Genomic DNA, 14,680 nt, shown 5'->3' with positions numbered 1-14,680 from the left:
GGTCTTGCTAATTGTATTTTGTAAGCTTTACTCACTTCTTCTAGGTTGTCCAAATTGTTGGCATATAATTGTTCATAATAGTTTCCTATGATCCTTAGTATTTCTATGCTATCAGATATAATGTCTCCTCTTTCATGTATAATTATATTTATTTGGGTCCACTCTCTTCTTGGCTGGTCTAGCCAAGAAGGTATTAAAGGTTTTGCTAATCTTTTCTATTGTTTTCCTATTCTTTTTTTCTCATTTATTTCTCCTTTAATCTTTATTATTTCCTTTCTTCTACTATCTTTGGTCCCTTGGTCTATAGTGTTTAAATCTGCTCTTTCCTTATTGATTCTCTGTCTGGAATATCTGTCTATTGTTGGGAGTGGGGTATTAAAGTCAATAACTATTATCATATTATTATTTATTTCTTTTAGTTCTATTAGTATTTGTTTTATATATTTAGGTGCTCCAGAGTTGGGTACATAAATATTTATCACTGTTGTAACTTTTTAGTAGACTGACCACTTTATCATTATACAATGACCCTCTTTGTCTCTTTTTAGCTTAAAATCCATTTTGTTTGATATAAATACAGCCCCTGCTTTCTCTTAGTTACCATTTCCTTGAAATATCTCTTTCCATCCCTTCACTCTATGTATGTCCTTAATGCTAAAATGAGTCTCTTATAGGAAGCATATTGTTGGATCTTGTTATTTCATCCATTCGGCCACTCTTTGTGCTTTGATTAGAGAATTTAATCCAATTACACCACTAGTAATTATTTATTAGTAAGGACTTACTATTACTATTTTGCTGGTTTTTTATTGTTTTTGTACTTTCCTTATTCTTTGCTTTTCTTGCTGTTTTCCTTTGTGATCTGATGACTCTTTGTGGTGGTGTGATTTGACTCTTTATAATAATCTTTTGTGTATCTACTATAGGTTTTCCTTTGTAGTTACCAAGAGTCTTAAATAAAATATATTTATTACATCCTACTTTAAGCAGATTAAGTTTAACAGCATATAGAACCTTTATGCTTTTACTTCTTCCCTGCTCACATTTTAGGTTATTGATGTGGTAATTTATATTTTTTATATATTTTTTATATTTTTATAAATTTATATTTTATATAATTTATATTCTTATAATTTATATTTTTATAAAAATAATCTATATTTTAATAAATAACTTATATTTTAATAAATATTCATATATTTTATAAATAACAATTGATATTTTTAATATACATAAAATACATATTTTATATATATTTTAGGTTATTGATGTAATAATTTATATTTATATATTTTTATAATATACTAAAATATAAAACACATTTTATAATATGTTTTTACAGGTTGATGTAATATTTATATTTTTATATTTATAATATATATTTATGTATAAATATATAAAATATATTTATATTTTATAAATATAAAATATTTATTATATTTATAAAATATAATCTATATTTTTATAATTTATATATTTTGTTATTATATTGATGTAATAATTTAGATTTTTAATATGTGTTTATCCAATAACAAATTACTATAGTTATGGTTAATTTTAATATATTTGATTTTTAACCTATAAACTAGGGTTTTAAGTGAATTGTGCACCACTTACAGTATCAGACATTCAGACTTTGCCTATATGTTTGCTATTTCCAGTGACTATTACATGTCCATGTGTTTTTGTTGTTACCCTCCTTTTGTTTTAGCTTGAAGAATGCGCTTTAGCATTTCTTGTAAGGCAGGTCTAATGGTGATGAACTTCTTCAGCTTTTGTTTATTTGGGAAAGTATTTGCAAACTATGTATCAGATAAAGGGTCAATACCCAACATACATAAGGAACTCCTACAACTCAATAGTAAAAACACAAATAATCTGATTAAAAAGTGGGCAAAGGACTTGAATAGACAGTTTTCCAAAGAATATAGAGATGGCCAACAAGTACAGGAAAAGATGCTCAACCTCATTATCATCAGGGAAATGCAAACTAAAACCACAATGAGATACCACATTGTACTTCTAGGAATGGCTATTATCAAAAAGACAAGAGACAATTTTGGCAAAGATGTCGAGAAAAGTGGACCCTTGTACACTTTTAGTGGGAATGTGTATTTGTATAGTCACTGTGGAAAACAGTAAGGAGGTTCCTCAAAAAACCGAGAATAGAACTACTATATGATCCATCAATCCTACTTCTATGTATATATCTGAGAGAAATGAATCACCATCTCAAAGAGATATCTGCACTCTCACGTTCACTGCAGCATTACTGAGAACAGGCAACACACGGAAACAACTCTATGTGTCTATCAGCAGATGAATGGATGAAGAAAATGTGGTGTGTGAGTGTCTGTGTGTGTGTATAATGGAATATTATCCACACTTGATCTTAGCCAAAAGGCCGAGAAGCGATAATGGAATATTATCCAAAAAAGGAAGGAAATCCTGCCATTTGCAACAACACGGATGGACCCTGAAGACATGTTAAGTCTATGCTTAGTAAAATAAGTTAGATGGTAAAAGACATATACTGTATGATGTCTCTTATATGTAGAATCTAAAAAAGCTGAACTCCTAAAAATAGAGAATAGAATGGTGATTACTAAGGCCCAGGCCCTAGGGGAAATGAGATGTTGGTCAAAGGGTACGAGGGTAGAAACTTCCATTGATAAGATGAATACGTTTTGGAGATGCAATGGCGACTATAGTTAACAGTACTATATCATGTACTTGAATGTTGCTAAGAGAGTAGCTTTTAAATGTTTCACCACGCATATAAAAGGTAATCATGTGAGGTGATAGAGGTGTTAGCTAACCTTATTGTGGTAATTAATTTGCAGTCTATTTGTATCAAACCATCACAATGTACATCTTAAACTTATACAATGTTATATGTCAATCATATCTGAAGAAAGTTAGAAAACATAGAATTGTGGAGCTTCAGGGTTGGTCCATTTCCTGAACAAATTTCAAATCAGTATTTTTTTAAAGTGCAATCTGCTTCTATCCTACAAACAATACTGCTTTCATAGAACTGTGCTAAACACTGTCACTGCCAATATTTTCACTTTCTGGAAAGAAGTTCTGATTTTTGACAGCCAAACAATAATATTTGGATATTCTGTTAAAGGTCTTTTTATTTGTTTTTGTATCCCAGGACCTTGTATGGCGTCTGGCACCAAGTGCTACAAGTGACCATTGCATGAACTGATAAATATTTCTGAGACTCCCTTAGATCTAGACACTTGATTGCACCATGTAAAATAATGACAATAAATCCTGGTATTACCATCTTTGTTAGAAATCCTCTTGCCTCTTTTCTCCCAGATGAGGAGAAGGAGGGGCCATGTGTCAAGGGTGCTGTGCTCTGCTCCAGCTCTACTTTTAGAGCACAAGCCAGAGAATAGCACTAAAGACCGTGCTCGAACTTTCTCTGCCCAGCTTTACAACTCTACGGATATAAACTGAAAAAAATTCCTAGGTTATGGCAGGGACTGGAGTGAGATTTCTAGTCATTATATCTGAGGTGGTGAAAAAGCAAGCATGGAAAGAATTAGACATGTTCTGTTTGCTTCATTAGGCAGATCTAAACTACAGTTTGTGGTTCTACACATAGCCATCATGAAGCCAACTAAAAATACATTATACATAAGAAAAGAACCTTCACCAAAAGTGGTTCAAGTCAGAGATAAGGAGTGGCAGAGTTTTGTTCTAAAGGACTGTGATTGTCCATTATCCATTTTAAGATACATGAGATTTGGTTTGGCAGATTACCAGTTATTTTTTTACCCAATACCTTCCTCTTTAATGAAGGATCTGGTAACCATAATAATCTATGTGAAAACATATGTATTTTCTCCTGGAAAGTCCATTAGAATTACATTGAAGCCTTTGGCTGGTCCTTCTACCTCATCACAGCTGAGGCATGGACAAGAATACAGGGTTGCTGTATCACACGGCAGCCCAAGGGAGAATGCTGGAACAGAATGGCATGCATCAGCAGAGACGCTATAGGTTCTACAGTGACCTAAGGAGGTGGGGAAATTGAAGGGGATCAAGAAACTGAGAGAAAGGCCAGGGAGGATAAAAGTCAAGTGCTGTAAGATCAATGGTTGTGAACCCAAAGGGCCTAGTACTCTCTAGCAATAAATATGCTTGGGGAAAGAGGGCAGGCAAATGGAAGGGAAAAGTAAACAAAGTAATCAAGGGTAAGAAAAATATTGAATGAAACAACTGTTCTCAAGAAACCACTACAGAAAAACCAGAGGAAATTTATAAATTCTTTTGAGGCAAATACAGAAGAGGACATTCTCTTTTATCCTATTAACCTACCATAAGCTTCAGAGCAATAAACTGCATGGATTTTGGAAACCAGAGATCTGTGCTGATCACAGAAAAGTTACTGATAGGTGGAGCAAGAAACTGTTTAACACCAAATGGAACCCTACTGGGAAATTAAATGCCCTAGCTGATTCAAGATTCCTGAGGGAAAAAGAGTTCAGATGTCAGAATAGGAGGAAATTTCCCTGGAGAAGAGGTGATATTTAGAAGTGAACAGGGTTGACCTTGAACAGGTGTCAGAAATCGCTACATTTGTGTAGTGGAAAGCACAAATTTTAGGAATCCAGCTAGACCTGAGATTTGATCTCAAATCTCCTACCTACTTTTAAATTTATTTATTACATAACCTTAGGCAAAGCACTTAAGCTCTCTGGCAATTTCCCCACCTACAAAGTCTGAATTAGAAATCCTACACCTATAGGGCTGCAAAGCTTCTATTACAATACGTTTGCATAATGAGTGCTCCATAAATAATAGTAATTATTGTTTTAAGTCTGAACCAAGTTTAAAACCAGAGATGACCTGAAATAGGGGAATTCTCAGAAATTCTTGAGTTGGGAAATAGTTGACAGGAAGAACTGTATTGCTTTTCATTAATAGGACTTTTCTTCTCTGTGTTACAAAATGTAGTGTATTTTCCACCAAGAATTTATGGATGGTGTTGTGAGAACCAATGCCTTCACATGGGCCCTGAGATTTAAATAATTTTAATATTTTTTAAAGAAGAAGAAAGTTTGAAGAATCTAGCAATTTTACCTGATGAGGTCCTGAACTCGACTGTTAAAAGCATCACCTTGGGAGGGTTTGTTTTTCATTTCCTGTGTTGATATTTTTGGTGTAGTTGGCTGGCTGTTTCCATCTGGTCGATTGGCAATCAGGCAGCTAAAAACCACAGCACTGACTTTGAGAAGTCCAGTTGTCAAACCTTCAAAAACTTGCTTATTTGTATTTCTTCCCAAAATAGCATTATTTTCATCTGGAACATAAACCTAGATGGAAAAAAATACAGTAATTATATTTCAGTAAAACCACCAGAAACGGACAGAGATAATTTGGAACCTTTCTGGAATCACAAGTAATTTTGAAATTGTAGAGGTGGCTAGTTAAATGTTTGGGTGTTGGTTCTGACATTACATTGCTGAGTTCAAGTCTCAGCTTTGTCTTTGCTAGTTGAGCAACCTTGGCCAGGTTACTACTTTCAAGCTTCATTTCCTCATTTATAAAACAGGGACAATAACAGTGCCTATATCTTAGGGTTCTTATGAGGATTAAGTGAGCTACTCTATATAAAATGCTTAGCTCATGCCTATGTATATATTAAGTGCTCAATAAATTTTATTTATTCAATTGAATAAATTATTTTAAAAATTTGTATGAGCCCAGAAAATGAACCAATGGGTAAACTGACAGCAGCACTGTTTTCTTGTTAAAGTGAATTCTAAAAATATCTAATCTAAATTTATTAAAGTGAAATTTGTATTTTTATCACAAAATGGCAAAACAGCTTTTTCTCTATTATATATGGTCATATTTGGCCATCTTTGTGTATAGTTTACAGGAAGTAACATGGTTAAAAGTGGGACCAGGAGTTAGAACCTGGGCTTGGGTTTTGGCTCTGAAGCTATATGCTATTAGACAAGTTCCTTAACTTTTCTGTGTTTCAGTTTCTTCAATTATGAAATGAGGATAATCATAATCATAGCAGTAAATCAACCTGTGTAAGTTCTTAGAACAATGTCTGGCCCATAGGTAAGCCCCACAGACATGTTATCTGCTACTACAACTGCTAATATTACTATTATGTATGTATGATGTATGAACATCAGCTGTCACAAAGAAGGATGACTTAAGAAGTACAATGGCTAGATACATAATTGCCAGGCTAGGAGCTCTGTGTCTTAGTTCTGCAATCCTGGCTATTTAAAGGCTCACTCTTCCCAGGAAGAAGAGGAGCTGTCTCCTGAAGGCCTTACTACCAAGAAAGGGGCTGAGGCAGTAAGCTAAGGATGGGAAGAAAGGAGGTATGGACTTGGAATCAGATGGTACTGTATTCAAGATCCAGTTTTTCTTCTAGCAGATTATAGGACTTTAATAATTTTACATTTCTGAGACTTGGTTTCTGTATCTGCCTGCTTGCTGAGACTACTATAAAGTTCAAATAAATGACAAAGGGGAAAACACCTGGCAAATGATGACACTTTACAAATGCACTTACTTAGTAACAATCACCCTCTGCTTATCCTCAGTCTATACCTGCACCAGTTCTATCAGGAGACAGAGGAACAAATAATCACTTGGATTTAAAAAAAAAAGGATCTTTATAAACACAGGCAATTGTTTCTTCCATTCCTTTTGTTGTTAATTTAGACATTCCATGAAAATCACTTCACTGAGACTAGCCTGTTATAAGACTGTTGACCATAAGTTATCTCTGACCACTGAGCCATTCTGAAGCCCAAGTAATTAGAGTAGAATTTTTCTGCAGTGTGTACTCCAGTTAACTGATGAAAGTTCCCTTTGAAATTCTATAGCTGTTATAAAACAGTCACACAAAGCTTTTCAGATTGTGACTAGTGTAACCTAGCCTCTCCCAGTTCAGAAGGTGGTATATGATGAATGGAGTTTGAAACTATTATAGGTCAGAATGAGGTTATGCTGCAGTGAAACACTCCTCAAAAATATCAGTGGCTTCAAACATAAAGCTTTATTTTTCATTCACATGACATGTCCGTGTCAGGCTGCCTGAGACTTTGCATCCCTATTGTCCTTACTCGGGAGCCCAGGTGACAAAGCAACTATCATTTATAGCAACAATGACCCAAAGAACTTTCTAAGATGATCAAAGTGTTCAGTCTATACTGTCTATATCTGCACTAGTCACAGTGGCTTTTTTGAGCACTGGAAATGTGGTTAATGTGACACAGGGACTGAATTTTTAATTTTAATTAATTTTAATTTGAATAGTCCAATAAATTAATTTATCAGGGACAGTACAAGGCACTGCAGGTCACAGTGGCAGAGAAGAAAAAAGATCTCTGCAAGGTCCTGTATCAACATTAAATGCAGTATCTGAAAGTGACACCATTTTTACTCACACCTTATTGGCTAGAACTAATCACATAGTCCAACCCAACCATAAGGGAGCCAAGAAGTGTCATCCTACTATGTACTTGGAAAGAGAGAAGCAGAACATTTGGTCTGCAGTGCTATTGACTGCATGGTATTGTTTCTTCCATTATGACTATACATATATTATTCACAGTTAAGCTATTTATCATATGATAATGATATTTACTTTCTGATACAAGTTTTTTGTTTAGTTGGGTAACTTTTTTTGTATGCTGAATTTCCTATTTACCTGTCATTAATGCATTGTCAACCTTTCTGGCTGAATTGAAATTTCCTCTCAAGTTCAGATGCATCAGGAATTATTGGTTCTTTTTAGCTCCCTCAGTGGAGACATTCTCCTGAACCCTACCGCACCCCCTGCACTAACCTGGCCTGCTTGCTCTGTAGGCCTACTGTACGACTCTCATTTTGAGACTGTCCTTCATCTTCATCTTAAGAATTCCTCCCACCCCTTCCCAGGTTAGATTCCCTTTATTTCTTGGATTCCTCTTTTTCTTGTCATTCTCTCATTTTGTTGAGGAATATATTCTAACAACTTCTTAAGAAAGGGTGTAGCACTGGGTGTTATACACAACTAATGAATCACCAAAAACTAATCATGTACTGTATGCTGGTTAACATAATAATAATAATAATAATAATAATAATAATAATAAAGGGTGCATGGGAAGAAAAATTTTGAGACCCGTGTGTCTGTAAATATCTTTCTTTCATCCTTATACTTGAATGATAGTTTGGCTGAATAGAGAATTCTTGGTTGGAACTAACTTTCCTTTGGAGTTTTAAAAGACAGCTCCCTTCTTTCCAACTTCAAGCACTGTTGTTAAGAGGTCCAGTCTAATTCCTAATGTTTTTGTACATAGTTTGTTTCATCCTTTCTGGGAACTTCTACGAACTTCTAATCTCTGATTTCCTGTGTCTTGGTATAGGTCCTTCTTCATTGAGTGTGTGTGTGTGTGTGTGTGTGTGTGTGTGTGTATACAAAAACTCAGTTGTCTTTTTAATCTGAAAACTGCATGTTTCACTTATGGGGAAATTTCTTGAATTATTTCTTTGCTAATTTCCTCCCATTCATTTTCTCTGTTGGACTCTGGTCCTGAACTGAGCCTGTAACTTTCTAATATTTTGTTTTCTCCTGCTTTTCATCTCTTTGTTTTTTATCATACTTCTTAGATCACCTAACTTTATTTTCCAGTCCTCCTTCTGAGTTTTTCATCTACTATATTTCTAATTTTCAGGAGCTCTTTTTTTTAAAAAGATTTATTTATTTCAGAGAAAGAGAAAGAGCACCATGTGTGGGGGAGGGGCACAAGGAGGGGGAGAGAGAGAATCTCAAGCAGACTCTGCACTGAGCATGGAGCCCCACAAGGGGCTCAATCCTACTACCCTGGGAGAGATCATGTCCTGAGCGGAGACCAAGAGTTGGATACTTAACTGACTGAGCCACCCAGGTGTCTCTAATTTTAGGAGCTCTTTTTGGCTCTGTATATGTTTTGTTTTTATAGTTTTTTGTTCTATGGATACAATATTTCTCATCTCCGTGAGATTACACTTTTTAAATATTTTTATTTTGTTTCCTACATGGTCTCTATCTCCTCTGAGTTCTTTCTCTGTACTTTATATTTTAAGCTTTCCTTACATATGTGGTCATGTGGGACATTCTGTTCATACTCAAGACTGATAAACAGACAGATTATCATAATCTTGTATCACAATCTTGATCCAGTCATAAGCTGGATACAAATTCTGTGTGAAGGGCTTCAGTTTGGATGACTAAACAGATACCTAGCTTTTCCACTGTGGGAATCCCAAATATTAGTATTTATATATCTGTTCTTCCAGGAGAGTTAGTTTCATAAGAATGAAATCCTGTATCTTCCAAGCCTGGAGTACATAAGATGGGCTGCCCGTTTTTGCACAGATTTAAAGAGTTCTGAAGAAGACTGAGAGGCTCATTATTTAAGGAATAGATTTTCACTTAATCATTTTTTAAAAAGATTTTATTTATTTGACAGACAGAGATCACAAGTAGGCAGAGAGGCAGGCAGAGAGAGGGAGAAGCAGGCTCCCTGCTGAGCAGAGAGCCTGAAGTGGAGCTTGATCTCAGGACCCTGGGATCATGACCTGAGCTGAAGGCAGAGGCTTAACCCACTGAGCCACCCAGGCACCCAATCATTTTATTTTTGTATGACTTTTTGTGGCTGTAGATGGTGTCCCCATGCCTGGAGTAACCCTGGTTCAAACTCTTTTGTCTTGTGCCACAGTTGTAGGGAGGAGGCACTTGGCTGTACACATGGCAGATGAAATCTAGGGCATCTAAACTGTCTCTTATTTAGACTGTCAACCAATTAGACTCTTTATAGCCCCCTGAGAATCCTGGTGACTCTAATTCTTGAGCCTTTTGGGGTTCTATGAAACAAATTTTCTTCTGGCGTTTTTCTTCCTGCTAATTTAGGTTTTATCTTTTAGGTAACCATCTTTCAACTATCTCCTTTCTAGATTAAAACATATTTGCTTTCCTTTTCTTCCCATTCTCTGTTTTTGAGGATTCAGGCCTGTATCTATCTACTGTAATATTAGTGGGCCCCCGGCAGAGGAAGTATAACTTGTGTGTTCAAATTGGCCACATTTTAAAATTAACTCAATAAATCCACCAAAACAACTTTTTCTTTTATACACTACAGAGAGAATATGAGAAATACATTTCTGGGTAATGTCAGGGTTCTTCATCATCACAAATTTTCATAATCCTTTCTTTTTAAGAAACCTGTACTGATTTCCTTCAAGTATTTCAAATAAAACACTATGCATGTGTATTTGGTAATCTTTCGCTTAATCAGAAGTACTTTATCCACTACTGCATCTTTAAAGAATATAGTTGAGAATTAAGGAAAAATGTAAAAAATCTGAAATACCAAAATTAATGTCATTTATTTAATCACTTGCTTCTCTGGCATTTGCATATCTACTACATAAATGGTCAAGGGATCAGAGTGATGCTCTGTTGACCTTAAGGGTCATTCAGAGCCTGCAGACTTTGATTTTACAAAAAACTGTAACAAACTGTGGTTTTATGGTTTATAGAAGAACAGAAAGAACAATATAAAAGAGAAAAGTGGTGACCATTTTAGAAGCAGATAGTAGCAAAATGTGACACCAGTTCTGGAAACACAAAAAAGGACATATATGAGTGCAAAAAGGCACTTTAATGTGAGACTCAGTTATTACTAAGACTTGCTCATTTTTATTTCTTCTGATATTATTATTTACTACATATAACTGCTTATGCTCAAAATGACAACCTAGAGATAACCCCCCAAAAGGGGGGCTAAATTATGAGTCACACTCACTGGGAGGGGATAAGAGAAGGAAGGATGAAGATTAACATCTGTGAGGTTTTTCTACTAAGCCAAAAATGCTTAAGCATTTTTCTTATATCATCACATTTAATTTTTACAAATAAATAATTCAAGTTCAGAGATATCAAGGACATGCTAGTTAATGGAAGGTCTGGGACTTGAACCTGAATTTATGAGACTTTAAAGCCCATGTGCTTTCTCTTACCCCCTACAGATTTCCTCTCATTGGGTATCTCTTTTACTGAGGAATCTGTAGAAACTCTGTCTTTGGTGGAGAGAAGCGAAAATTGGTCATGGGCCGAACATTGTTTTTCAGATGTCTCTTCCATTTAAAAAAAAAAGAAGAAGAAAAATTCTTTTAGACCTTCATTTTGGCCAAAGGGCAAGAGAATATATTTAAGGGTTGATGGGATAATTCTGGGTTAAAGGTACTAATCTCATTATTCAGAAACTGTCAATGTGGTTTGAGCATCAAATGTCACTTCTTCATCGGCCCCAAGAAAATAAGCTCAGTGTAATGTAAATCAGATATATTTTTATCATATTCTTATATTCTTTGTCCACTGCTGACAACTTTTGATTTTCTATTTCGTTGGGGGTTTCTACTTAATTTTAGAAACACCACTTGGCAGTTTCTCATAAACACAAATTGAAAAACTTCTCTAACAATCTGGCAGTTAGATGAAGAAGGCTTGTGGCCTGCAGGAGCCAGGCTTCCCTTATTAGGCTTGCTGCACTGAATCCTGGGATTTCAGACCTAGGTCTAAAGGCCCTCACTGTTCTGAACAGTATTTTACTTTCTCCCTATAATTGTCTAGTTTCCAACAGTCTAAGTTAGCCTGACATTCAGTTCAGTCCCTCACCATATTTTTCCATAGAATTCTGTGCATGTATATCTGTGTTTTTTTCATTAGTACTGATCCCTTCACTGCTGAGAACAGAGTTTTCTTTTGCCTGAAATCTTTAGTGAAGTCTTTTTTGTGCCTTATCAGGACATTTTATTCAAATGGTCACAGAAAATTTCCTTATCCTTCTATATAGATTTTTCTTTTGCTGGTTTTAAATAATTTAACAGCAATGCTTTAATAAGAAACCACTGTTTCATCTATGAAAGAATTTTTTCTTTTTAAGATTTTATTTATTTACTCATGAGAGACGGGGGAGGGGGGAGGGAGGCTGAGGCACAGGGATGAGCAGGCTCCCTGTGGAGCTGGGAGCCTGATACGGGACTCGATTCCAAGACCCTGGGATCACGACCTGAGCCAAAGGCAGACACTTAACCAACTGAACCACCCAGGCACCCATAGGAAAGAATTTCAGGATGTGAGGGTGATCTGGCTGCGACATCTGCCACCCCACTGATCACCAGGGTTGATTTGGCTGGTCCTGACTGGCTAGGTGGGTGTCCCCTTCCTCCCTCACTGGTCCATGTACAACTGTCCCAAAGCTGAGTGCTCGGTGGAAAAGGAGCACCTTCCCCCATAGAGGAGGATCATTCTTCTGTCAAGGGTACAGAGCAGCTGCGCTCCCCAGCCAGGACCTCCAAACAAGCTCTCAAGGAAAGAATTTCAAAATTGCCTAAATTAAGGTAAGGAGGGGCTTATCTTTAGTGAGACAAAAGATTCTTTCTCCTATTTAAAAATGAGATTTGATAAAAAAGAAACTTGCAGAAGGTATCTATACTGTAAGGATAATGGATCCAGAGCAATTTTCTATACTGTTGTCTTTTGTCTACTTGGATATCATCATTACTTGCCAGAGGTAAAATAATTCATTAGCAGCCTGCTCTTTGGGACACTTAGTAGATGAAAGGCACACCTCGAGTTCTCATACATGTTTATAGACCAACACTGGAGTCTGAATTATCTGCCAGCACAGTTGTTTGGCCAAGAGCACACTGCAGGTTGAGGACCCTGTCCTTTAGGAAAGGTGTGCTAGCAAAATCTTCCCCACCCCCCTGCTCACTGCCCTGATCTACTGCACACCTGGCTTACCTGAATCTGGAACACATTCCATCCTGGGGTGGGTGGTCTGTGAAGGGCAGGGGAAGGTTACCTTCCCAGCATGCAGCAGTGCTTGTAACTACCACCTGCTGGTATGCACCAGGTCTGGCCTGGGAAAAAACAGAGCTATGTAGCTTTTGGCTCTTCTAAATTTGTCACTTCTGAGGCAGAAATCTAAAACCACAACTTTCTCCAATGGATGAAAGTTATTTCCTTTAGTATATGTCTTCAGAACACACTGGTGTGGTCATTATCTTATAATTGCAAATTAAAAATTGATTTCATGTACATATTCTTACTACAAAATGTCCCCTTCCTCTCAAAATATATTTGACCTTTGTAAAGTCTGCAGATATTTCATATAGTTTTAGATCTAGAAAGAACCTCACAATCAATTTTTTTCTTTTACTTTATATTTGAGGAAACCATGGTCCAGAGGAGGATACTTTCCTGAGGATAAAGAAATCATCAGGGTTGGAATAAGTACTGTGCTGCTTCTCTAAACCTGCTCCAAGGAGAAATTCAATATTTTTAGGACCAAGCCCTGAGGCAAAGAGTTTTAGCAAAATTAAAAGTCATTATCACTTTTAAAAGGCAAATTCACATTCTTTATCCACCACTATCTCATACTACCAAAATTGTTCCCCAAACTTTCTACATTCTTTTTCAAAATACAGGAGGATGCTTTTCTTAGTAGTACAAATCCATCCTTCTGTAACGTGATTCCATGAGAGAGAAAATTAACTTGGTAATCCAGTGGTAATTCTATCCAACTGATTTTTAGTATTGTGAAGTTGGGTTTATGTATTTTTAAGTTGTATAGTGTATTTGTTCACAATGGTCAGTATATGAATTAAGTTCACTGAGAACCACTAGGAGATTGTTTAGAAATAAAGGCTTAACTCAAGAACCAAGAAAAATCTCAAATAAACAACCTAACCTTATATATATATATTTTTTTTTTAAAGATTTTATTTATTTATTTATTTGACACAGAGAGAGAAACAGTGACAGGGGGAACACAAGCAGGGGGGCGGAGAGGGAGAAGCAGACTTCCCACTGAGCAGGGAGCCTGATGTGGGGCTCAATCCCAGGACCCTGGGACCATGACCTGAGCCAAAGGCATATGCTTAAGGACTGAGCCACCCAGGCGCCCCCCAAACCTTAAACTTAAAGGAGCTAGGAAAAGAACAACAAATGAAGCCTAAAGCCAATAGAAGGAAGGAAATAATAAAGATCAGAGCAGTAATAAATGAAAGAGAAACTAAAAAATACAAAAAAAAAAATAGAACAAATCAATGAAACTAGGAGAGGTTCTTTGAAAAATTAATAAAAATGATAAACCTCTAGCCAGACTTATCAAAAAGAAAAGAGAAAGGACCCAAATAAATATAATCACAATGGAGAAAGGAGAAATAACAACCAACACCACAGAAATACAAACAATTTTAAGAGAATATTATGAAGAACTAACTATATGCCAACAAATTTGGACAACCTGAAAGAAATGTATAAAAGCTCCCAATAAAGAAAAGTCTAGGACCAGATGGCTTCACAGGTGAATTCTACCAAACACTTAAAGAAGAATTCATATCCATTCTTCTCAAACTACTCCCCAAAATAGAAAAGGAGAGAAAACTTCCAAATTCATTCTATAAGGCCAGCATTACCCTGATACAAACCAGGTAAAGACTCCACTAAAAAAAAAAGAACCAAAAGCCAACATTCCTGATGAACATGGATGCAAAAATTCTCACTAAAATACTAGCAAACTGAATCCATTAATACAGTAAAAGACTCATTCACCATGATCAAGGGGGGACTTATTATTCAATACTGACCAAT

At 35.9% G+C, this 14,680-nt stretch overlaps 1 protein-coding gene across 3 annotated transcripts in view; it reads right to left on the bottom strand.

Annotated features, from left to right (window-relative positions):
- The window catches only part of SCAPER (S-phase cyclin A associated protein in the ER), a 460,910-nt gene that overhangs the window by 65,264 nt on the left and 380,966 nt on the right, over nt 1-14,680 (bottom strand). For all 3 annotated transcript variants that reach the window (XM_032865126.1, XM_032865127.1, XM_032865128.1), the window contains one exon: nt 5,101-5,333. In XM_032865126.1, the coding sequence (XP_032721017.1) occupies nt 5,101-5,333 (233 nt within the window). The remainder of the gene's footprint in view (nt 1-5,100; nt 5,334-14,680) is intronic.

Source organism: Lontra canadensis, unplaced genomic scaffold (assembly GCF_010015895.1).
Source record: "Lontra canadensis isolate GAN:19392208 unplaced genomic scaffold, GSC_riverotter_1.0 scaffold28, whole genome shotgun sequence".
Classification (NCBI taxonomy): Eukaryota; Metazoa; Chordata; class Mammalia; order Carnivora; family Mustelidae; genus Lontra; species Lontra canadensis.
The sequence above is the reverse complement of the archived record's forward strand: the minus strand, read 5'-3'. Positions and strand labels throughout refer to the sequence as shown.